This window comes from Podarcis liolepis (assembly GCF_965112155.1).
Source record: "Podarcis liolepis genome assembly, chromosome: 2".
Lineage (NCBI taxonomy): Eukaryota > Metazoa > Chordata > Lepidosauria > Squamata > Lacertidae > Podarcis > Podarcis liolepis.
Window position 1 is genome coordinate 63,550,791 of NC_139555.1, and position 25,967 is coordinate 63,576,757.

Sequence of the window (25,967 nt, forward strand, 5' to 3'; positions counted from 1 at the left end):
CTCCTTTATTATGCCTTAATGATATGTTTACCACCAACCTTTGATGCACTGTTTTGTGAGAGCACTGTTTTCAGGCAAACAGTCTCAGATTCTGAAAAATATATTGGTTTTCCTCTCTCAGAATGGAGGTTTCTTTTGGTGTTCAATTTACAGAAGTGCTTTAGACACCATATTTTTATGGGCTGTCCTAAAGCCATTTCAAAGTAACCCGCTGTTGCAGGCACGGACAACCTGTGCAATCCCTTGGCCCTGATGTTGTTGAACTACAAGTCCCATCATCCTTGACCACTGGCCATATTGGCTGTGGCTAACCCTAACCACCTCCCTGCTCTGAGGCCTTGTTCCCACAATGTGGTTAAGAGCTGTACTGTATCTGGATTGAACCTGACTGCAAGTTGGGAGCTCATGTGATGGGATATTGCCCATTTTGTTCCCACAATGTGGTTAAGAGCTGTACTGTATCTGAATTGAACCTGACTGCAAGTTGGGAGCTCATGTGATGGGATATTGCCCATTTTGAAGGAAGGAAAATTTAGATACATGGTAACCTAGCTTCTCAAGAAGAAAACTAAGCTGGGAACTTTCTCCTTATCTTACTTTTCGGGTTGGGTTTTGTTTTTTTGTTTTCTTTGTATGGGACAGTATTTTATCATTTTAACCCTCTTCCCATCTGCCCTCTGAAGAGGAGTCCAGTCCAGTCCAGTGAGTGTCTACCATCTCATGTGTTTGGGATAAATACACTTAATTTGATCTTGTCAGAATTGAACTTCTAATCCAGTATAACATTTTTCACAAAGTACTTCTTGTATCAGTTTCTGTGTACTGGATTCTGCTTCATCAGATGCATGAAGTGTAATACTCATTTGTGGGGTGTATATAAATGTGTATAAAAAGGAAAACATGAAAAATTTGGGAGTTTAAATGGCAATAAGTGCCATTTAGGGAAGTTTTTAATGTTTAATGCTGTATTGTGTTTTTAATATTTGATTGGGAGCCGCCCAGAGTGGGTATAAATAATAAATTATTATATTATTATTATTCTAGTGGCAATGCAATTGGGACTTCAATTCATGCAAAATAAGCACAGTGCTTTTCATGACTGCAGGAGTTGGTGATAATGCAATCTTAGAATGGTTGAGTAAACCAACCCCTGTAGTGTGACAGGGAAACCAATGTGTCTATTTGTTTGAGTCTGAATAATGACTTCCTGGTGCACTGCAGGTGTTGGTTTACTGAGAGTGGAATAAAAATAATAATCATAAAAACTCATTTTTATATCTTCCCCGTTATCCATAAGAAATAGATTTGACTAATTTCTAATGAGATCTTTATTATTCATAACACCCAGTCATTTTCCCTCCAACTCCTCCCATCTCTCTCCTCAACTACTGTGTCCTCTTCAGGACAAACCTTTTAAGCCCAGACTTAATAGTTAACAGTCTATAACACCCATCTGTCTGGCTTGCCAATCAATATGAAATTGGAAATGACATCAAGGGTTGTAAACTAGTCTTCCCAGTGAATGAAACTTCAATATATAAAACAAAATCCCAACACCTGGGCTCTTGAAGTCCTAGATTCCCAGACTGGGATAGCTTGGGAGGACTTGGGAATGTTGATGCTTGAGTGTCAATCTGAAGTTTTTGGAAACACTCCAACATCTGAACATCTGTGTGTTCTTTGAGGTTCTGTTTGCCCAGACAGCATAGTTGCTGCCTTTTAAACTACTCATGAACATGATGTTTCAATGCATGACTATATGTGTTTCTTCTGAAGAAGAAGAGAAGAAGAGTTTGGATTTGTTATCCCGCTTTATCACTACCCGAAGGAGTCTCAAAGCGGCTAACATTCTCCTTTCCCTTCCTCCCCCATAACAAACACTTTGTGAGGTGAGTGGGGCTGAGAGACTTCAGAAAAGTGTGACTAGCCCAAGGTCACCCAGCAGCTGCCTGTGGAGGATCCGAGACGCGAACCCGGATCACCAGATTACGAGTCCACTGCTGTTAAGCACTACACCACACTGGCTCTCTTCTGCCCAATGAAACGAGGCAAGATTCTGTTTGATTGAGTTTAAAACAAGTCTGCAGTTGGTAGCTTGAAGAAGCATCTCCTGTTCATCTCTTGTGCTTTTTGAATCAATGTCCAGAGATGACCAGAGTACATCCAATATTTCTCTTCCTTCTCCAGCTTGCTTTCATGCATCTCTGATTACTGATGCCCTGATTACTGATCCCAATGTCACTCTTGATTCTTTGCAAGTGCTTCTTCCCAGTGTGTGGATCCTGTGTGCAAAGGGAGTCTTCACAGTCTCCCAACACACTGGTGATTTGTTTGTGTGAAGTAAATTGAAGGTGGCAGCAGAATTAAAGCTTTTAAAGTTGGTTTTATCCCAGCTTGGGGTTGTTTTTTTTTAATTATTAGGGTGCATTTGCATCAGAAGAATAATATACATTTAAAGTGCAACTAGAGAGTTACTCATGAGGCTAACTTTGCTCCATGATTTCAGTTTATTTTCTAAAATGTGACATCACCTATAAAAGCAGTGCTTTATCACAAAATTTAGCTCTGTGAAATATAATGTAAGTTATATCATAGCATAATTGCCACGATCCAGTGTCTCTTAATTGTTTTTTTCTTACGCACTTCACACACTCTGGAGAGTAGGACTGCAACAACTTAAGGCTGCCATTGATCTCTCTCATTTTTCATTATGATCTCTCATTTAGAATTCAGAACATGGCACCACTGGCTAATAGTCTGTGAAATTAGAATGTTTTAGTACTGAAAATTGGAAACCCAATTTTGAGATTGGCACATTTAAGCTCTGAAGTGAAAAATGGAAACCATACTTCCCGAGGTGCGGGAAGAGAAATGAGCAAACAGGGTTTGTGTGTCTCTGTACATCTTGGCCATGTCAGACATTCAAACAAGTGATTTTTTTTCCTCCTGGGGACTGAGTAGATGATGGGCAACAACTAAAACGTCATTATGCTTGCACCAATGATCTGAGAGGTGAAAAATTCCAAGGATTCCTGTATGTATGCAGCTTCACTTCATTTTTAAAAGGACCACACAAGGCTTACGGCATTCTCAAAGGTTTGCTTTTATTTACAAATATGCAGTTTTAAGCTGTGAACTGCCACTTGTGCTCAAATCACACCACAAAACACTGTTCCCTATCATATTTGGGGGATTGGGGACCCCTTCAGAGTGCCAAAGAAATACCCAGCACTGACCTTGCCTTATAGTGGGCTGTATAAAACTATATTCAGAATGTAGGGACGCGGGTGGCGCTGTGGTCTAAACCACTGAGCCTCTGGGACTTGCCAATTGGAAGGTCGGTGTTTCAGATCCGTGCAACGGGTTGAGCTCCTGTTGATCTGTCCCAGCTTCTGCCAACCCAGCAGTTCAAAAGCAAACTAATGCAAGTAGATAAATAGGTACTGCTGCGTCGGGAAGGTAAATGGTGCTTCCATGCACTTTGGTTTCCGTCACAGTGTCCTGTTGCACCAGAAGCAGTTTAGTCATGCTGGTCACATGAGCCGGAAAGCTGTCTGTGGACAAACGCCCGCTCCCTCGCCCTGAAAGTGAGATGAGTTGCCTTTTACTGTACTTAATTGTACTTAATTTACCTTTACCTTACCTTTACCTATACTCAGAATATAGCCACTGAAATAAATTGATTTAACATTACTCGTGTCCATTGATTACAGTGGTTGTGGTCTGGGTGTGACTTAGTCTGAAGCAACTCACAGATTCCAGCTGCAGCCACAAGCTGCTTGCCTTTATGCAAACACTGGTTTGCATGGGCCGTTGCTGTGAGGGAGGAGGGAGGGAGGTGAGCAATCTCCCTAGCAAAGGAAACATACTTGACTATTCTGTTAATGACTCCAACAGCCTGTTTACTGAGCATCCTGATTTGCTTGCATAAAGCATATGTCAAGGTTAGGCTAGTTTTTCTAAGCATGCATCCCAACTTGTTTGTAGAGGGTTTAGATGACAAGGAGTATTCATCCCACTTTGCTAGTGGGTTGTTAATACATCTTCTGATTAATTGTTCATCTGAAACTTTTCAATACATTTTACAGCCTCTTTCCTAAATGGTTTTTTTTAATAATGGATTTTTTGAGCTAAGACAACGATTGTTTAACCCACTTTCATTATGCAAAACTATTTTTTCTGACGTGCATTTATCCCACCTGCAGAATAGTGAACGTATCCTAAAACAATCTCCAGTTTGGCACTTTTAGGATCTAGAATCCTAGATGTTTGGAGGGGGCCTGTGAGGACACCCAACCCCAATCCTATAAAACTATGAACCTAAGTAAAAATACCCATACCAAGTATCAAACCTCAGATAAACCAGTATGTAAATTTGATGCATCAAAAAAACTGTAGCTCCTTACATGGGAAACCTCAGTGGAGGCAGTTCACATTGTCTGCTGCAAGTCACAAAATGCTGGATAACTGAGTGGTGTCCATGAATGTGTCAAGTGGCCTTTTGCAATGGCAAACAAGAAACGAGTCTGACACATGGGACTTTGCCAGTTCTGTATGTCAGATATGTGGCTTACTCTTCTGACAAAATGTATTTTTTGGTTATTTTTCTACAGTTCCCAAAATGACTTCAAAAACATCCCCGAGGAATTAGCAATCATCACATCATACTTTCCATGGGTTGATTATTTACACAGGAATGCCTAGTCTTGCCCTCAGATGTTGGGGAGCAGTTTGGTGCTGGGGGGACGGGACGGGACGGGACTGGACCACATGTCCTTCTATGTGACGCAGTTGCAAGATTCTTTAAGATACTCCAAGTATGAGGCATAGCGACATCTTAGTCTATCATTTCAAAAGACTATTGTTGCACGCCACCCCATTCTCCGAGCGATGCAAGAATCTAGAGCTTCTAGGCACTTACCAGAAGTCTAGGTTTCCTTTTGAGGCACAGCAAAGACTACGGTGTCCTTGTGATACACCGTTTATTTACACAAAAAGAGGTTTAAAGACTCTCTCATGGCAAATCTAAAAAAATGTGGCATAAACATGACAACTGGGAAACACCGGCCTGTGAGCTCTCCAATTGGAGAACAGCATTTACCAAAGGTGTCATGGGCTTTGAAGACACTTGAACTCAGGACGCAAGGGAGAAACATGCTAAGAGGAAGGCACGCTTGGCAAACCCTCACCGTGAACAACTCCTGTCTGGAAACCAATGCCCCCACTGTGGAAGGACATGTGGATCCAGAATTGGCCTCCACAGTCACTTACGGAATCACTGTTAAGACCGTGTTCATGGAAGACAATCTTACTTGGTTATGAGTGATTGCCAAAGAAGAAGAAGATGGTGGGGCTCGCAGCATTGATACCCCAAAAGGGTCTTGCTTCTCCCATAGCTGCAACCTTGGATTCAAACAGAAATCAAACATGTGGCTCTGACCTTCTTCTCAGCTTGCTGCCTGCAACATCACTGCCAAAAGCCCATCAACTCTAAAATTCTGATCTTGTCTTCAAACTAACTCAGAGCTGAGGGAGGGGCCTGTCCCAAGTTCCATCTGCCACAGAGTCCCCTCTCTCTGGCTTTCCTGATGGCCTATTACCTACCCTATGTTTTTGGTTAAGGGCTGATCTCCCAGGTCATTTCCTGCACACAGGAAGTTGGTATGGCCTGTTATTTTAACGCTTTGCCAAATCCAGTGTCCGGCAGCCAATTTTAACACTCCAGGCATCAATTAAGTTCTAGCAGCTACCAGTCCCAGGAATTTAGGGGAATCTGGCACTCACAACTTCATAACATAACTTTAGGAACATTTGTTGGCAACATATGTTTGGCATCTTTGTGTGTGTGTGTGTGTGTGTGTGTATGAGAGAGAGAGAGAAAGAGAGAGAGAGATTATGATAAAGTATTGCAGCCGATTCCACTTGATTGTTGAAGCTTTGGCAAGCCCTAACAACCAGCTGATCCTTGATGCTTGCAGAGACCCCTGTGCTGCACTTTGAAGCCCCAACAATCAGCTGATAGTTGGGGCTTCAAAGTGCCTTTCAAAGGGTTCTGAGGGTGCAACCTCCTTTTTGCCCCAGCTGTGACTTTACACACCTGATAGGGCAGGGTGGAGGTTCCCCACCTCTTCTGTATACTATAGCATAGTATTGGATAGAAATTTGAAGCTAGAGTTCTCGGAGGATGGAATTTTGCTCTGTTAAGAGGGGACACTCCTGGAGGAGGAATGGGGTCATGGGGAGGCTTGTTCTCACCAATGCCTCTTTCCTCCCCTGCAGTTCACATTCTTCTCTGGGCAAACTTCTGGAACAGGGTGGGTAGTGGTGGCTGCAGGCAAAACTGCAAATCCTCACCTCCCTCCCTCCCTCCCTGTGGTGCTACCAAGGCAGGACTTCAGGACAGAAGTCAAAACTCATTTTAAGGGGGAAAGCAGACTTAGGATACAAATGTGATAGGAGCGGGGAAGCAGAAAAATCTGGAGCTTGTGGTCGATTTTTATTGTTGTTGTTAAATCACTCCTAGGGCCTGAGAACCTCAAATTGATTTTTGGTTGGAATTTTTCATAGGGTTCAGCTGAAATGAGTTCAGCTGAAGTCTGAGCCAGATTCCATTGTCCAGTTATTGTATGCCTGGGAAGCGGGAAGCTGATCTTGGCATCCTAACGAAGAAGCATCAGAAATATGATGTTCCCACATTGGCCTCTGGAAAAATATTGTGCCGTTAGGAAGAATCTGTGTGCTTTCTGTCCACCAGAGGGCACTTCACTTGGTTTCGAATGTGCCATTGGCACCTTTACAATTGACAACTGTGCCAGGAATAACACAGCCGTCCAAGTTGGTCTCCCCAGGCAATCAGTGTACAGTGTGAAAATGCACAATCTGTCAATCATTTGTTGAAGGGGACTTGAAGCATCTTCCCATAATTTCTTCTATTTCAGTTATGTTTTCCCAGCAACCAAATTGCAAACAGAATCCTTCCCTCCAGCAAACATAGAGTCCTAAGAACTGGAAGGCATAAGACCCATTGAGTTCAATGGAGTTTACTCACATATAAGTGCACAAAATATTGCAGTCTTAGTCAATCCATAAATCATTCCATTAAAAATCTAAAGCCATTGATTGGCTGCTTCCTATTTTTAATGGGATGATTTAAGTCCCTGGCTTTTCATAAAGATTTGAACTCTTCATGCCCTGAAACTCAGCGTACGTTGAACATTACTTGTAGATTCTGGGAAATGTTAATTAGTGTCATGGTTTTCAAATCCTGATAAGCACACCCTCCCCCCAATTCTTTTGGACTTCATCAGATATTTAGAGAGCAATTTTCTACATCACTGCTGATCAAAGCTTCCATGTTCCAGTGCCAAATTTCTCCTCATGTCCTTGTACTGAAAATATTTGTATTGCCTGAATTCTATTCTGCGGTTTTGAGATGGCTGTGAGAATAGAGGGGCTTGGTTTGTATTTTTAAACAGTGAGAAAAAACTTGGCTGACATAGTAATGAGATGTGCTTCATTTGAAGGTGGAGAGGTTACATTTTCCTCCCCCCTACGCACGGGTCCTGTAGCTTCCCAAGTGCCATCTTTTGCATTATGGTTAAATGCACAGAGGTTCTCTCCACCTCTGCATCTGGCCACTTTCCTGTAGGGACAAGCAACCCATGGCGCTCCAGATGTTGCTGGGCTCCAATTTCCATCAGCAGCCCTTTCCCCAGTGTAGTCAATAACCAAGGATGATAGAAGCTGTTGTACATCATCTGGAAAGCCACAGGTTCCCCACTCTTGCTTTAATGGGGAGAACCCAAAATTTCCAGTTTTAATCATGGAAAACATGTTGTGTACTGTGACTTCCAAAGCTGCTACATCTCTCTCTCTCTCTCTCTCTCTCTCTCTCTCAATCATCTATCGAGCCAGCATGGTGTAGTGGTTAAGAGCCGTGGACTCGTAATCTGGTGAACCGGGTTCGCATCCCCACTCCTCCACATGCAGCTGCTGGGTGACCTTGGGCCAGTCACACTTCCTTGAAGTCTCTCAGCCTCACTCACCTCACAGTGTTTGTTGTGGGGGAGGAAGGGAAAGGAAAATGTTAGCCACTTTGAGACTCCTTCGGGTAGTGATAAAGCGGGATATCAAATCCAAACTCTTCTCTCCCTCCCTCCCTCCCTCCCTCCCTCCCTCCCTCCCTCCCTCTCTATCATCTCTGTTTCTATCTCCATCCATCCATCCATCCATCCATCCATCCATCCATCCACACACACACACCGTTTTGACAGGGAATTTGCCATGTGTATGACACGTTTGTTTGCAGGTGTGTTAAATCCATACCTGTTCCAATGCTCCTGCAAGATGTGCCACCTCTCAACATTTAAGACAATCTGATCCTGCACATTTCTTTAGAAATGTGATTGGCTGGGCTCTCATTCCTAACCCAGGACCCATCCCTAGACTCTGTTCCATGTGTTATCATTTTTTAAAGTTTCATTTGTTGCGGGGACTCTGCACACCAGTTAACAGTTTCTAACTTGCTGCTGGCCACCTTGAGGTTTTTTGTTTTTTGCTTAAAGAAAGGTGAGATGAAAATGTTACCTTAAAAAAATACTGCAAGTGTCCCAGGAAGCGAATTTAAAGAGAAGGCAGGAAAGATGGGGGCCAAGAGAACCTTTTCTCTGTTATTCTTTAGTGACGTATGGGGATATATGTAACAGATAAAGGCAGAGAAACTTCCAGGCTCTTAGTATTGGAAGGGAAGGCAGTGCTGTCTCCACACACAGAAGGACAGTTTCAGTTTCTCATTTTTCCAATTTTAAATTATCCATATTTTTGCATCCCTTTGTGATTTTTTCCATTAAGAATCCTTCACCCGCATTTCTCCTAATATGAATGTTTGCATGCAATATTCCCTAATGTAATCTATTTTTGTGTGATTTTCCCTAATAAAACACATTTTTGTATGTTATATTCACTAATCTGTGCATTTCTGTGCACACTTTACCCTAGTATATGCAGTTTTGTGCACATTGCTTGGCTGGAGAACTGCACTGCAAAATTCAGAGAATGCGAATTTTGAAAGATGGCAGTGTTTTGGTTTCTGTATTGTTCCATAAAGTGTGAATTATGTAAGCCCTGGACTGAATCAAACCCTATTTCCACAGAACACTGGCACCCTTTGAAAAACGACAAAGCCCCTTGTATGGTGGGAGGAAATGCAGCTGTTTGATTTTCCAGAAGAGGAAGCAGATTCACAAGAAGATTTAGCCCAATCCAAGTCTTACTCTCCCATTTTCCAAATGTACAGGGATGGGACCAGAACATTCACAGCCTCCATGTCTCATGTGTCAATTAGCCCCAGCCCCTGGGGACTACATGTAGCTATGCACAGCCATGCAAACATCCTTGCAGATGTTTGTGCTGTAAGTGTGGACACCAGGGAGCTGGGACTAGTTTGCACCTGCGACATCAGAGGTGTGGCTACTCAAAGCATTCAGAGCAAAATTTATGAATAGGGCTCTTGTGTTTATAGAAATGGCCAGTGCAGGCTACAGAAAGAAATACACATGCATTTAGAGTAGAGGGTTGCATTTTATATGTCAGAGGGCAAGAGAAGGCTTCAAACAGTTCCATAACCATCTCCTCTCACCATCAGTCTTTCAGCTTGTCGGATAGGTCACCCTCTATTTATTTACTTTTAAATGATTTATTGCATTCTGATCCATATCCATGAGAGTTGTTTCAGCAGCAAATGTTCTTAAAGCCTGTTGCACCAGGATTGCTGAAGATTCCACACAGAAACTTGGCTCGGTCTTTGGGGTCTGCTGCTCTTCTATCAACCTGGAAAGGTTGGTGATAATTTTCTGTGGAATTTCATCTAACCCAAATGAGTTGTAATGATGGGCTGGGTTGTAGAGTGTCCTTCTGACTACCTTCATTTTTCATTTAAGGGCTTTCCATTATCCTTGAACATCCATCTCAATAGTATTCACATTTGACCATCAACTTCTTTTGAAAGTTTGCAGAAATACGTCTTCTGCTGAATCAGATCATTGCCCTCTCTAGCTCAGTAGGGTCTACACTGACTGGCAGCAGCTCTCTAGCATTTTATACCCTCAGCTTTACCCAGAGATGCTGGAGACTGAAAATGGGATCTTCAGCATTCACAGCAAATGCTCTACCACCAAGCTAAGGCCCTCCATAGACCTCTCTGGTTCTCTTACCCTTTCTGGAGATGTGCTGGGTGTCTCTGTACTAGGCAGATAGACAGACAGGGACCTGGCCTTCTTCCATATGCTTGGTTGTCCTTGGCATAAATGAGCAAAATGTGGGCAGTAGAAAACTGGAAAGATTATCCTGCTGGACTGTGCACTGACCTGGTAAGGCCTGACTATCCTACCCCTACTTGACTCCATCCCCTGCCTTGCTGAGTTCAAATCTGCTCTGGGACAAGTATGAACAGTGGAAGGATGGAAAGCCGATTTCTGCATTGCCTGGAAGGACATGGCCTCATTCCCACCTTCACTCCAAACAAGAAGAGCCAAGGGAGGCACTTCTTCAGGTAGTCAAGGAATAGCCTCAGGGATTAGATCCCTGTAATTGCTTATTTTTCATTTTGGGGAAAAAACACAGCATTTTGGAGCAGGCACACTGACTCCTCTAGCTCACAATATGGGACTTTCCAAAAGTCCAGCCTGAGGTTTTGCAGCGGTCTTCCTGAAAGCTAGCCTTCTCCTGTCCCTTTTTTCTAGCTTGCACTCAGTTTTGCATTCCTCCACCAAAAAAAAGATGGTACCCAAAGTGAATTACGCAGATATTTTCCAAATCATTTCACTTTTCATCAAAGAAACCACAAGAGAAAAATCTGTGCACACTCTATGCATGCGTGAACATAGATTTTTGAACTGGAATAAAAAATTGTTCATACCAGGATTATTTCAATTTCAGCAGTCCATTTCTCTCTCTCAACCCCACACCGTTTTTGTGTACTCAGCACAGCTGATGATCCATGTACAAAAACCTACAGCTCTTTGCAGATTGCATTCTCAGGATCTACCGAAGAAAGAAATCTACCAAGAAAGAAAGCAAGCACCAGTCTTAATTCTTTCCTAGTCAAGGTCCCTGGACTTCGTTCAACAAAGCCCATTTTGGGGCTTTTGGATAGCTTCTCAAAAACAATCTCAAATGCCGTGGGACTTTAAGAATCAAGTGGAGAAACCAGCAACATGTTCCGTATGGAGAGCAGGTCAAAATTATTACAAGCATTATTTGCTAAGAATTATTTGGCTCAGCTCTTATCAGCCACCACGGTGATTTTACTGATAAGAAAAACGGGGCAGGTTGTGGGTGGGAGAAGGATTTAAGGAAGCTGATGTTTGCTATGCCAACACAGCTCTCAAGTGCTACTCTCAAACCTCATTGAACAAGCCACCATTGAGTATCCTGTTGCAGGCAAGTAACAAACAACTCTTTTGCAAATTACTTTGCTATCCGAGACCCAACCTCTCCAACCCATTTGAGCTTTGGTGGATTTCTTTCAGTCAGTTCTGCAAACCAGCTGGCAAAGGGTTAGTATGATTTTCTTGTACTCCTTTCGGAAATTGTGATTCAGGGCTCCATAAATCACGGCGTTTAAGCAGCTGTTAAAGTACGCCATGAAGTAACTGCCCGTGAAGAGCCATTTAGGGATGGAAGGCTCCAGCGCTGGATTCAGAGCCACGACAAAACCAATAAAGTTCAGTGGCGCCCAACAGATGGCAAAAAGCACAAAGACCATAAACATGGTGAGGAAGTTCCGGATGTCGTGTGGCTTCATTTTGGGCCGGACGTCGGGCTTGACTCGCCGCCGCACCTGGAGTACCAAGGCCCAGATCCTCAGGTAGCAGAAGCTGACGATGGCAATGGGCAAGAAGAAATGGACCACCACCACCGCAATGGTGTAAAGGGAGCTGACGGACTGGGCAAAAGTGCAAGAGTACACCCGCGGGTCGTACCTGAGGGAGTCCACAAAGAGGTTTGGCATGATGGCCAGCAAGGTGAGGGCCCAAACGCCCCCCACGTAGCCCAGTGTGTTGCTGAGGGAGAAGACCTTGTCATACTTCAGGCTGTGGCAAATGTAGCAGTAGCGGTTCAGGGCGATGCCGGTGATGTTGAAGATGGAGCCAATGACGCTCATCCCCATCAGGAACCCGCTGACCTGGCAGTGGAGGTAGCCCATGACCCACTCGTCGTGGAAAATGGCAATCAGGGCCAGTGGGTAGGGGTACAGGGCCACCAGCAAGTCCGCAAAAGCCAGGCTGACCACAAAAGCATTCCCTAGAATTCAAAAGTTGAACAGTTAAAGGCACTTGAAAAGTAACCATTGTTAATAAACAATTAGCAATGTCCTTTTAAAAATAAAAACTACCGGTGCCTGCATACTTGTACCCTTAAGCTTCTTGTCTATATTTGAAATACAGTCGTACCTTGGAAGTCAAATGGAATCCATTCCATAAGTCCGTTCGACTTCCAAAATGTTTGGAAACCAAAGCACGGCTTCTGATTGGCTGCAGTCAATCGGAAGCTGTGTTGGACATTCAGCTTCCAAAAGAACGTTCGAAAACCGGAACACTCACTTCCGGGTTTCGATCGTTCGGGAGCCGATTTGTTCAGGAGCCAAGGTGTTTGAGATCCAAGGCACGACTGTAGCTTGAGTTTTCATTCCGCTGCAGAAAAAGGGACTAAATTTCATGACAGCAGGATTCATGCAGGAACAGAGAGCTGGCTCCTAGGATGGCAGAGGTGGAAGGGACCACAAGGATCATCTAGTCCAAGCTGTTGCGATGCAGGAATCTTTTGCCCAATGTTAGGCTTGAACCCACAGCCCTGAGATTAAGAGGCTCATGCTCTACAGACTCTCAGAGGGTAAACAGCCCACCCACTCAGTAAAAAAATGGCCTGCTTTCACCCGTGTCCTTGTCACTCAGCACAAAAACAAGAGGAAGACATTTGTGCACTTGATGTTCTGGAATTTTATTTATAATAATAATAATTTTTAATTTATATCCCGCCCATCTGGCTGGGTTTCCCCAGCCACTCTGGGCGGCTCCCAACAGAATATTAAAAACACAATAAACATCAAACATTAAAAACTTCCCTAAACAGGTTTGCCTGTTTTATTTTAATTACAGGTTAAATGAAATAGCCCTTAATCAAAATGTTTTAGACGATGTATACTTGAGTTTTTGCCATTTCACAACTTACTTTGAATACTGAGATCATGGGCCTCTGGTATAAGCGGAAAGTGAAACAGAAGTGTGGTCACCCATGCTAATAATTGTGAACGCCTGGTTCTGTTTCACTATTGCTTATGGCTAGAAAGCCCCTGCTGTTTAATTGACCCAAGGACAGAGAAGGTGTATTTATTATTCCAGATATGGATCTCAGCAGTAACCCCAGAGCTTATAATTCTGTGTTTTTCCCGCCACCCCTTGTCTACGAAGCATTTATAAGAAGTGTGTCATTATTTTTGCTACTTTATATTAGAAACACTGCAAGCACGCAAGCTGTTTGCAGTGCCTACAGATGGACAAAACCAGCAAGAGAGCCCTACATGTTTATCCCCAAACAGAAGTGCAGCTGCTGTTTGCTGAAGCTGCTCACAGCAAAATTTCAATAGACTGAAAGGCTGTTTGTTCCAGACACCCTGGGTCAGGCACAAGCAAAACTAAGCAGAGAATGCAAGTGGACACAGCAGAGCCAGCCATATCCTCAGGCTCAAAAGCTTCAGCTGTGTTTTCTACTTGAAGATAACATGCAATGAATTCAAACTACTTGTGCAGAAGTGTGCTTGAGATATTATTGCTCAACGGGGTTTTCGTGTAAGCACAAAAAGGACAGCCACTCCGAGCCAGGTGGTGAGACCAGTTTCCATCCCATTTTATCTAGTTCAGCCTTCTCCAAACTGATGACCTCTAGATGTTTTGGATTTGCAACAGCCCCATTCAGAATAGTCAGTGATCAGGAATGATGGGAGTTGTAGTCCACAGCATCTGAGGAGAGGGGAGGGACACCAGCCTGGTCTGTTATCTTGCATCAACAGGGATTAGTGATGTTTACATATCAGACAACAGCCACATAGGTGAAGCTGCCCAGAAATTATCAAGTAACCTATGGCTTGTAGCCAGAGGCAGAACAAGGTGCGTGTGGTCCGCCCCAGGTGTCATCTCGGGGGTGTGTGTGACATCGCCGCAGGCTCCACCTCTGCCCATCCCTATGAGCACCGCATGGTGGGCTCTGTCCCTAGCCCCTATGGGTGCCATGCTGCGTAATGCAGACCACCCCAGGTGCCCGCGAAAGCTTCCTCTGCCACTGCTCGTAGCTTATCTCCTTAAATTCCTTCAGTGCTTGCTTCATGCACCACTGAGTCCACCATGCCCCACAACCACAAATTCAGTATTATGGGAATTCTGTCAAACCTCCCTTCCCACTGAGGTCGGACAGGATCCCTTCCTGTTGAACTTCCAGCACCTACTAAGGTCTTCTAAAAAATTCCAGCAGACATGTTAATTGAAGTCTGCTTTTATAGTTTTAATCTTTTCTGTATTGTATCCCTTGTATACTGCTCAGAGATGCGTGTAGTTAAGTGGTATATACATTATTGAGTAAAATTAAATTATGCAAAACTGTACTAAAACACCCTGCACTTTCCCCACCTTCATGTAGCTGATTCCGAGTCTCTGTGTTTTGGAGATCACTTTGAAGGCAACTTCAGATAATTTTGAATCAGGGACAGGGAAGCCTATGGCCAGATATTGTTGGATACCCCTAGCCAGGATCAGAGCCGTCTTTCCCATAGGGCTTAGTGGTGCGTTGTGCCAGGGCCTCTCAGGGGCGCCCCAGCAAGTGGGGGAACTGCACGGCTTTGCTGGCGGCCTCCCCTTTCCCAGAATGCCCGCCAGCTGCGCCTCATCAACCACATGGCTGACAGGTGTGCAGCTTCCTTCCCAAGCCTCCGTGGGAGGAGAGCAATCCCCGCAGAGGCTTAGGATGGAAGCTGCGCCCCACCAACTATATGGCTGGCGGGTGCGCAGCTTCCCTCCCAAGCCTCTGTGGGGATCGCTCTCCTGCAGAGGCATGGGGGAAGAGTTGCGCACCCCCCATGGTTGGCTCCCTCCCCCCACTATCCCCCCACTATCTGTGGTAATTTGGGGGGCGCTGAGTGGATATTTGCACCCTGGCACCGCATCTGCTAAAGACGGCCCTGGCCAGGATGGCCAACTGGACAGCCACAGGGTCCCAACCCCTGCTTTACAAGTTGTGTTTTCTAGAAAGCAGGACATCTTTCGGAAAAGGAGGTGTGAGGGTGTTAAAAATATCTTTCCAAAGCAAATCTCTCTAGTCTTCAAAAGAGAGAATTGCTATTTAGAATGATGGTATTTAATAACCAGGGCACTTTCAAACCATCTAGCTATTTTGGGGTGAGATTCAATCACGCACCAGCTAATTCAGGCTGCACAATTAAAGTTGATTTTATGCTCCTGCAGCGTGGACACACTCTCCTAAAAGATTGGATTGGGACTGTGTGTGTTTTGCAATAAGGAAAATTGCAGGGGAAATGTGCTGGAAAGTGTGGCTAACACACTTGTTTTGATGCATGGCTGTAGCCAGGATTTTTGTTAGGGGGGAGGCAGCCAAAATTGTTCAGCTGTTTTTAGGAGATGCCCCCCCCCCAAGTTGTTGAGCTTTTGGGGGGAAATATACCCACCCCAAGGAGGACATTAACGAAGGCAGGCTTCTCCAGGGGAGGGATGGGCACAACCTCAGTTAATTGAGTTCTTTCATTGCTTTTCAAATATTTTTGTGGATCTAGGGTTACGCCCATAGCATCTAATGTCCCTGCAAACAGTGCTCAATAAACATGCCACCTGCACCCTAGAAAAGGAGTTTGTTCAGGACGCCACCCTTGAATGAACCCAAGGTGGCATCCTGCACTTCTTCTGACCAAGAAGGAGAGTCCTGCTCAGACAGCAAATATCTGCATGCCTAAATAAAATAAACATAATGTCTTCTGCATTTCATCATAAATTGTGGGGGAGAAATGCCTCTCCAGAATCTAATTTGGTGCTACAAGAAAATTTTTCTTGGAGATCCTGCTGGGCAGACACAGCATGATATTCTGCTTCTGCTGGAGTGAAGACTCTCAGCAGTTCCTCAGACAGGCGGAGGAGAACGGGAACTTGGAACAAGGAGGGCAGATTCTTCTGCATCCTGCTACCTTTACAGGCAGGTTAAAGAATGCGCAGGTAACCCCGTCCCAGGCAAACCCCGGTCAGTTATGGCAGCATCGGAGGCTGAAGGAGAGCGGTGCGGGATGCTGTCTCTGGAGACAGGTGTCCTTTGGCCAGCAATGCCATTACCTGCTTTCCTCAGCTTCTTGTTCTTGTACACGGACAGGATCACCAGCAGGTTGCCCAGAATGTCCACGGCGATGGTGACAATGAGGACGACAGCGAGGAGGGCCGCCACCCAAACGGGATAGGGACCAGCCTCTTCCCTTTCCAGCCGGGCAGACTGGTTCTTCTGCGGCAGCCACCCTTCCTCTTCCATCCTCGCTTATCGGGGGTTGGGGTGGGGGGCGCCCACCACCTCCGATTTCCGGGCGGGGGGAGGTGAGCGTGCAGGGCAATCGAGGGCGACCCCCAGTTTGAGAGGAGGAAGCTCATCGCACGGGGATCGAGGGCAACGCTTCCCAGGCTCCTGCCAAAGCCTGGCGCGAAGGAAGAGCCCAGCAACGCTGCATGGCCCCTTTGGAAACCGGCGCAGAAAACACTAAGGCCGGAGGAGAGCGTTGCGCGCCGCCTTGCAGAAGTTTTGCAGAGAAGTTGCTCGCGGCGGGGAGAGGCGCATGGCCTGGACTCCTCCTCCTTCTCGCCTCGTGGTAAATCCTGGTGACTCGCAGGCAGCCGGGTGGCTTCTTTGGAAAGACTCTTGCCGGCCGATCCACAACTCCGGCAAAGACTCAAGGCAAGGGCGGAGGACTCGGGGAAATCTTCCCGGCTGGTTTCGTCTGAGCGCTCCGTTCCCCGATCCCGTCTCGCCTTTTCTTATGAGCCGCGGACGGATCGTCCAGAAGCTGCTGCGCCCAACGAGATCTCCCGGCTCCTGAAAGTCGTGCAAGCGAGGCTGAGCAGCGGGGAGAGCAGCTGAGAGTGACCGCGGGACACTTGGAGAGGAGGAGGAGTGTGGGCTCGTCGAGGGAGCCTAGCCACGCCGCAGCTGCTATGGCCACACTTCCAGTTCAGTTCAGGGCGCGCTCACGCACGGGAAGGACCGACCATCTGCTCTGCCCCTGCCTGATGCAGACGGGCTCGGGTTCAATCCCCAGCGTGCCCAAATAGGGCCGTGACTATCCACGGACAGGCGTCGAGCCGCCTCTCGGCGCAGACAACATTCAGCTGCATGGGACGGATGCTCTGACTGCAGAAGGCAGCTTCCGAGGTTCCAGCGGCTGTGTTTCTCCCCCGTAGCTGCTCTTGTCATGCACGCGCCTTGCGACCGCCGACCAACTCGCCTCGTATGGATCTGCCCCCATTCATACCCGCGACCCGCCCCTCTCCCTTTCTTGCGCTCCGCCGGCCGCACTGGCAGGCTGGAGGGACGCACGCTGGAGGGGCAAAGTTCTCTGGAGATGCGGGAAAGGCGTCGGCGAGGCGAAGTTGCCAACTCTTTGCCCTCTTACTTTGAGAACCACCCCATCAATTCTTTCTCTCTCCTCCCTCCAAAACAGCCCCGGGTCTGGCCCGAGGGGGCTACGATTCGGGGGGTGTCTTTCCTACCCTCCTCTCGGCTCTGGACGCGTCGGAGGCAGTGATGGACTGCAGCCCGCTTCCTGCGGTTATATAGTCGCTGTCCCTGCACTTGTTGCTGCCTGCGGACGCTAGTTCGGGCTATTAACTCCTTCCAGCCCGCGAGGCAGACAGAATGTCTGGCCGGGGCTCTTCAAAACAAGCCTATGTATTCTTATCTATTGCTTTTGGTTGTTCGAAGGCTGCTCGATGATTACGTCTGCACACATTCTCAATTTAGTAGGATATTTTCTTTGCAATGAATTACCACCTTTTCCTTCCTATTTACGAATTCCATCAAAAACATTTGAATGCCAGTGGGAGGATGTCATGAAGCCCACAAGTCTTTTCTTTCCTGAACATCTCCCCACCCCGTACCCCGCACCTGATTTTGTCTGGCTGCCATTCATTCCTCTTGAAAATGGCTCATAGGCGGACTTTTTCATGGGCATCGATGTCATTGATCAGGACAACGAATTTGGCCAAGGCAGAAATAGCATTCTAAGCTTGATTATAAGTTCCAAAACCTTCCGTGAACTGAAGTTTCCTCTTACCTGAAGCTTAAAACGTTCTCTTTGAACTGAATCTTGTGTATGTCAGCGAGCCTTGCTTCCAAAATAAGACTTTAGCCTTAACAAAACAACATATTTCCAAGTCAGTGGAACTTACTTTTGGGAGTAAGTTGCACTTGCCAGGAAGAAAGACCATTTACTTCTGAGTAGACATGTCTAGGACTGAGTTACAGTCTTTTTATGACCATCTCCTGGAAGCAAAATTAGCTTCCCCACAAATCTCCCCCCACCCACAAATAAAACTATGCCAAAGTTTTGTGCTAGTTTTACAAAATTACTGATTTTGTCAAAATACCGGTTAGCCCTAAATGGCTTAAATCAGAGGGTTCTTGTGCTCTGGGTCTGGTGGCAGGTTTTTCCTGGGCATATGGTTGGCCATTATGAGAACAGGATATTGGACTGCAATGAGCCTTTGGCTTGATCCACTAGGCTGCTATGTTCTTATGCTCAAATCTATGTGCACTTCTTACATCCAAATATACCCTATTGCATTGTTCAGTGAGATTTGTGACCTCCGAAGTATGCATAGGACTGAGACCTTATTAATAATTGTGCTGGGATATTGTAGGTGTTGGTGCGGGGGGGAGTTCATTTGGAAACAGGAGGTTTCCAAATTTTTTGCTAGGTTGTTCCTGGACCCCAATATGTCATGGAGTGGTTTGAGCCTTTCCCAAGCTGGTGTCCAACAGCTGTTGCTGGACTACAACTCCCATCATCTCTGACCATATCGGCCGGGACTGATGGGAACTGGGGTCCAACAACATCTAGAGGGCATCAGCTTGGGGAGACCAGCATCACACACTACCCCAGCCCACAAATATTTTCATGTGATAAAGTCACTGGCTAGCAATGGCTAGACACAGAGGGCTTGCCTTTTCCATTGTGCACCTGTGTCTTAAAAGAAGCAGAGGGCCCAAACATTTATTTATTTCAGGCTTATTTAGATTTTTAATTGAATGGATAATCTATTGCTTTCCTCTTCTAATTTTGGAACCTCTTTGAAGCGCCTATGAAAAAGTGGAATAAAAATGTTTGAAAACAAATAAAACTTGCCCCCCCCCTTTGAGATCATCATCAGAAGCTCTCCTAGGTTTCCCAACATCTTGCAGATGCCTCCTAATTGGCACCAGGAAGAGGATCTCCAGTGGCTTCACCCCAGCTCTGGAACTCCCCCATTCTGTTGGCCTGACCTAAGTTAGTTAAGGAAAGGAGATGCTATCCCATCAAAATTAGACTGGCAGAACAAAATGCGAGAATATGTAGAACTAGCTAGATTATCAGCAAAATTCCAAGATGTCACTGACCAAAAATTTGATAGAGAATGGGACGTATACAGAGTCTGTCTGTAAAAATGTAAATCCGTTGGCAGGCCTGGACTGACTTTCTGCATGAATTAAGAGTACTTTACAAGATTAATGTAACCGAAACAACTTAGAAGAGGTAAAGCTTAGTTTGTAGTTAAAGAATGTAACTTGGGAATCACAATGGGATGACCGGAGGTCATGATCACAAAACGTCACATACAATATTAGGTTTGGAATGAATATTTTATCCCCACCCCCGTTGATTGCTTTGTGTCGTGTTGTTTTTAGAACCAATAAAGCATAATAATAATAATAAAAATCCCCAGGTTAGTTAAAACCTTCCCTTTTAGGATTTTTTTGAGGGTCACAAAATGGTTGCTCCCTTTTTAAAGTGGCTTGATTTCCATGATTAAGGGTTGCCACATTTCTCTCTGCCCTTTTAGTGTTTCCCGGCTATTTTGTTGCATTTATTGCTGCAGTCAAATTGTTTCAGATGTTGCTAAGTGGGCAATCCTAACCACCGGATCTGGATCTAGTGTATTTGATCCCCAGCCACCACCCACCCCATTGGAGAGGCCGTAATAAAATAAAAATACTAGGAGAATGCTACTACTAATACATTTTCTCACCTCTTGCCTTGGTTAACACAAACCATTTTACACCCATAGTCCACCCACAGTCCCACTCTGATTAGGGCTGCTAATCCATGCTGTTTGTCACCATGGGCTTCTTGAGGCAATGAATGTTTAAAATGAACAAGCTGGGGCTGCAATCTTAGACCTGCTTATTTACTCAGCAGGACTGATCTCTGAGTAGGCACTGGAGTCTGTAAGTACCGGTATTCACTGAAGTGGGTTGTGAAGTAGCAGCAGTCTTTTTCAGCAAAGGATTATGAGAAAGGCACATGGACACTAGGCTTCTTTTTCTCTATGGTGAAGCTGATTGGATTGCAGTTTAAGGGGACAGCTCAGTTGGTAGAAAGGGATGTGGGTGGCGCTGTGGGTTAAACCACAGAGCCTAGGACTTGCCAATCAGAAGGTCGGTGGTTCGAATCCCCGCGACAGGGTGAACTCCCATTCCTCGGTCCCTGCTCCTGCCAACCTAGCAGTTTGAAAGCACGTCAAAGTGCAAGTAGATAAATAGGTCTACTCCAGCGGGAAGGTGAACGGCATTTCCATGCGCTGCTCTGGTTCGCCAGAAGTGGCTTAGTCATGCTGGCCACATGACCCGGAAGCTGTATGCCGGCTCCCTCAGCCAATAATGCGAGATGAGCGCCACAACCCCAGAGTTGGCCACGACTGGACCTAATGGTCCTTTACCTTTACCTTACAGTTGGTAGAGCATGAGGCTTTTAGTCTCTGAGTTTGTGGTTCAAGCCCCACGTTGGGCAAAAGATCCCTGCATTGAAGGGGGTTGGACTAGATGACCCTCGTGGTCCCTCCCAACTTTACAACGCTATGATTCCCTAATTTCAGGGGGCAGGGATTTGCTCAGTGGCCATGGACGGGAATCCAAGATCAAAGGAGACTTCCCTAGAAAGGCAACTGGGAGGAAGACAGTTTGGTTTGACCTCGTTTCCACAAGTTCGCCACCTGGGTCTTGCTTTTATAATCTTGGAACGCCTGCAGAGGCTTCTAGTTAGGAGCAGATAAAAGGCACCCATCTCTCACAAAGGAACCCAGTTTCTTACATTCAAAGCAGTAGGTCAGAGAGAGTGGCTGGGGAGGGAGGGAGGGAGAGAGAAGCTGTTCTAAAATAGCAATTTATTTCCCCTGTCTGTGTCGGCCAAAAGGCTGGGGAGAAATAACAAACCACTGGCTGCTCTTTTCAAGGCAGGCTTCTCCACTGAACTCGAAGGCTCTCTGAAAAGACATTTGCAGCGCACCAGGGTGTGAGGAAAGTGGGCAATGAGGTGCTACTTCCATCAATGCCATTTTCTTAGACAAAGCCGTTCCCTTCTTAAAAGGTCCCTTCTCACTTGCAGCTGCACATCTCACAGTGTGTCTGACTCACTCTAGTATTGGCAACTGGTTCAATGTCACTTCTAACCCTTCTTTCTTCCCTTGGTTAACTTGAGGAATTTAGGGGATGGGGGTGGGGGGGCAAAGAGGAAACCCTGCAGAGATTACAAAGCAGAAACTAGCACAGTCCGATTATTGGTTTAGAATTCTTGTCCCAGAGAGCCTCACAATTTTGGGGGGCACAGAATCCCTGTGGAGACATGACAGGCGCCCCCCATCCATATTTTCTGGAAACATAAGAAATTTATTTTTGTTTCAGTGAACTTTTCCATCTGGATGAAAAGGTCTCTGCTTCAGGTTTTAAAACAGTACAAAATAAAAGATACAAAATCCATGATTGTTGGGTTCTTCTGCTGTTTTTTAGCTGTTTTGTGGTGTGTTTGTAAATTGCTTTGGGACACATGTAAAAGCAATTTATAAATATTTACCACTTTTTAATTTTTTGCTCAGAATTCTCATAGGGAAACACCAGCAGAAGCCACTTCCCACATGCTCTCCTTTTTCTCTAATGGCAGCAACTTAAATGCCTTGAAAGAACACAATTGCCACATTACCTGGCGATTTCTTTTTCTGGCATCAGGCAACAACAACCCCAGTTGGACCAGTTTTTCCACACATAAGCTCATAGGAGGAGGATAGTTCCTCACTTCACTGATTATCTTTTCCTAATACAAAAGAATGAATAATAAATAATCACCGCAGCAGATAGTTGGTAAGGTAAAGGTAAAGGGACCCCGGACCATTAGGTCAAGTCGTGACTGACTCTGGGGTTGCGGCGCTCATCTCGCTTTATTGGCCAAGGGAGTGGGCGTACAGCTTCCGGGTCATGTGGCCAGCAGGACTAAGCCACTTCTGGCGAACCAGAGCAGCCCACAGAAATGTTGTTTACCTTCCCACTGGAGTGGTACCTATTTATCTACTTGCACTTTGAGGTGCTTTCAAACTGCTAGGTTGGCAGGAGCAGGGACCGAGCAACGGGAGCTCACCCCGTCACAGGGATTCGAACTGCCAACCTTCTGATCGGCAAGTCCTAGGCTCTGTGGTTTAACCCACAGTGCCACCTGCGTCCCTAGACAGTTGGTAGGGATGCCATAAGAACAACTAGCGGTTGCTATGTTGCAATTACTTGGTTTTTCTACATTAAAAACTCGTTGTGGTTAAGACTTTGTAGTCAGCAAGCTTGCATTAGAGGTTATTTCCATGTTGGGAAAAATATAAATAATGCCTGATAAGAGATGCGGACTTCCATTTTCTTAAGACAAGAGAAGGTAGGAGAGTTTTTCCTATAGTAAGGTCTGCTGATTGCTTACTGATAGAGAAACATTTGCCACTGCATTGTACCAATCATCAGGTGCCTTTTTAAGCTTTTGAATATCATAATGGAATAATTGGACAATGATGCATGTGCATAAGCAGTTTCAATGCATTTAACCAACGTGGAGGTACAGCTACATCTCAATATACATCTGAGCCCTATTGAACTGGACGCATGCATAAATGAATGAATGAATGAATGAATGAATGAATAAATAAATAAATAAATTGTTGTGAAGGGGGATGTGCAGTGAGATTTAGGGGCCATTAGCTGTTATGTCTGACAAATGGCCTGAAATTTGGATGTGAGAAATTCCTGGAGGATAAGCCAAACAATGGCTATGAGCCATGATGGCTGTGTTCTACCCGCACTGGTAGAGGCAATATGTCTCTGAATACCATCTGCTGGAGATCACATGTGGGGAGAGTGCTTGTGGGCTTCCCATAGGGATCTAGATGGCTAGTGTGAGAACAGGATGCTGGACTAGACGGGCCTTTGGCCTGACCCAGCAGGGCTCTTATCTTCTTACGACTACAGCGGGGTCAAGGCCAGTGTCTTACTACTGAGCTGACTCAGTAGAGCTGAATGCTCCTGTGGTTTGTTTGGTTTGGGTAAAAATTCCCTAGCCCTGTCTTTAGTGTGATCTGTGCTGATTGCTTGCTGCTGGACAGTTATCCAGTAACTCAAATTGATCTGCAAATAACACATTTAAAAAAGTCCATTTTATTGCTTTTGATAAACAAATGTCCATAATAAACTCTCACAGAGAAATATTTCATTTAACTAAAGATGCACAGTGCATTAAAGGTACAGGCCAGCCTTGTATTAAATAATCCACTCCACACCCAATTTGGGCTCTCTTTCCCCATGTTTGTCCATCAGTAGTCGCACGCATTCTCACACACATCACCTTGCACAAGTATGTCCATATGTATATCTATTTATATATATATATATATAGAGAGAGAGAGAGAGAGAGAGGAAATATACAGTTACATGCCCATGGTTCGTGGCATGTACTAAAGCTGATGCAGATGGAGCCAGCACACTCTGTTTACTCATTTCCAAGGGCAGCAACGCAGTAACACAGGCTCTCATAAATTATGGGAATTGTAGGAAGATAGACTGATCATCGACCACCACCCTTGACTTCCTTGATCTGGTTAATAGGGCGCCCTTGTGGAGGACACCACTTACAGGTAACAGACAAGGCTTGTGGTACAAATATGGCACATTGCCTCTATGCCCTTTCCTAGTTTGCCATCTGCACTCATTACTTTCACTTGACCTCTAGCGCCAGTGACAATTTGTGGCCTAAGATAAGGAGACAATGCTTTCTGGGCAGCAACTCTTTCTCCTATAAAAATATAACTGTTCTCTTTCTTTCTTTTTCTTCCCCAGGCCCTTTTCTTTTGCAGGGCTCGAGGGTGACAGGCCAATGAATGAATGGATGTGACAGTAGAGTCCCCCTCTGTATGAAAGGAGCAAGGGGACATAGAGTTGTAGGGCAGCCCATTCTCACCCGCCTCCTTTTCTCCTTGGGGAGCTTTCTGCCTAATGTAAACCTTTGATGCCAGATCCAAAGGCAGCACTAAGAGATTTCTCACCGCCACTCCAATGTTTCCCTTATATTTTACAATAAGCAATCAGTTCAGCCCTAATTACTGCTGCTTTGGCGACTGACAACCACAAGTGCCCATTGTTCTTTGGTTACAATGCATTCTAATGTGTTCTGTATAGAACGTGTCCATGCAAGGGGTTGGAAGATGGCGTTGAAGTTCTGTGTCCACTTCTGAAGGACTCCCTATTGCTCAGAAGATGCCAGTGTTCTCTTTGGCTCTCGAGATACAATCCAGCTCAAAAAACAAACAAGCTCTATTTGAAATCCAGTCCAAAGCAGAAGTGGTTGTTGACCAGGGCTGTGGCACCAATACTAATTTTCAGTGTAATTATGTGCATGGATGAGGCTGCTTAGAATACCACAGGAAGTCGCATGTTCCGGGAAATGGATACTCCAAAGAAAGTTGCCTCTCCTTCATTGTGCAGATGAAATTGGAAGTCCTCCTCATTTCAAACACGAGTCCCACTAAAACATCACCTCCTCGCAGCTCCCATAGTCACTCTCCACCATGTCAGAGCCCTCGTAACTGGGAGGTGGTACTGGCTGAGTTCTGATAGTGGACGTAGGCCTCACCTCGCAGTCTGCATAGGACGGCTGGGCCACACTGAGTCGCATGCTTACTCTCTTGTACCCACTGTCTGGGTGGTAAGGTGGCCCCTCGCTCTCTACGCGCTGAGAAGGGTAGTAGCTAATGGCAGTATATTCATTCTGGCACTGGGAAGCAGGTAGCTCTCCAGGAACAGGAGGTAAGAAGTCTTCCAGATTCTGGTTGCTGTAGCGGGGTGGTATTGGGGCCCGCTTGTTGCTTTGGTCAAGCGGGAAAGGAAAGCCACCATAAAGGCCTGTTGCCTCTGAGTCTACGGAAGGAGGAGGCGGCCTACGGCATGGAGAAGGTGGAAGAGGGCCTTGAATCACTTCATACTGATGGTACTCTTGGAGATCGGCTGGCTGGTATCTTGGAGGCCAGTAGGTTGTTTCTCCTGGGTACACTAGAAGAAAATCAGAAGCATGTTAATACCTCCCAAGGAGGTATTTTCTAGCCATCTCTGCACTTTCTGTCTAGAATCAGTTCATCATAAGAAGTTAGAATGAGCTATTTCCAAGGGAACACAATATTTCACACTTGATCTTAGCCAAAAGGCCCAGAAGCGATTGGGGAACACAATCCTTGAAGGATGAGGAAGAATTTGGATCCTCACACAGTAAACTTCTCCCCTCCTTTTCCTATTGGTTTATATAGCCATTTGTATGTGTGGTATTGTCAAGGTGCTCAAATTAAATCTTCAAAGCGCTAAATGACTCAGGCTCCAAATATATGAAA

At 45.5% G+C, this 25,967-nt stretch overlaps 2 protein-coding genes across 4 annotated transcripts in view; both read right to left on the minus strand.

Annotated features, from left to right (window-relative positions):
• Positions 1-9,559: 9,559 nt before the first annotated feature.
• Positions 9,560-20,638, minus strand: LOC310699860 (melatonin receptor type 1A-like). Of its 2 annotated transcripts, none has more exons than XM_083488505.1 (2): positions 20,319-20,638; positions 9,560-12,303 (listed from the first exon to the last, which is right to left on the minus strand). In XM_083488505.1, exons 1-2 carry the CDS (start codon positions 20,353-20,355, stop codon positions 11,525-11,527), a joined length of 816 nt encoding a protein of 271 aa, XP_083344631.1. In that variant the 5' UTR covers positions 20,356-20,638; the 3' UTR covers positions 9,560-11,524. The 2 variants fall into 2 exon arrangements, with proteins under 2 accessions (XP_083344631.1, XP_083344630.1); XM_083488504.1 differs by lacking the exon at positions 20,319-20,638 and adding an exon at positions 16,386-20,261.
• Positions 20,639-23,728: 3,090 nt separating this feature from the next.
• The window catches only part of FAT2 (FAT atypical cadherin 2), a 103,380-nt gene continuing 101,141 nt past the window's right edge, over positions 23,729-25,967 (minus strand). For both annotated transcript variants that reach the window (XM_083488283.1, XM_083488282.1), the window contains exon 24: positions 23,729-25,635. In XM_083488283.1, the coding sequence (XP_083344409.1) occupies positions 25,112-25,635 (524 nt within the window). In that variant the 3' untranslated portion in view covers positions 23,729-25,111. The remainder of the gene's footprint in view (positions 25,636-25,967) is intronic.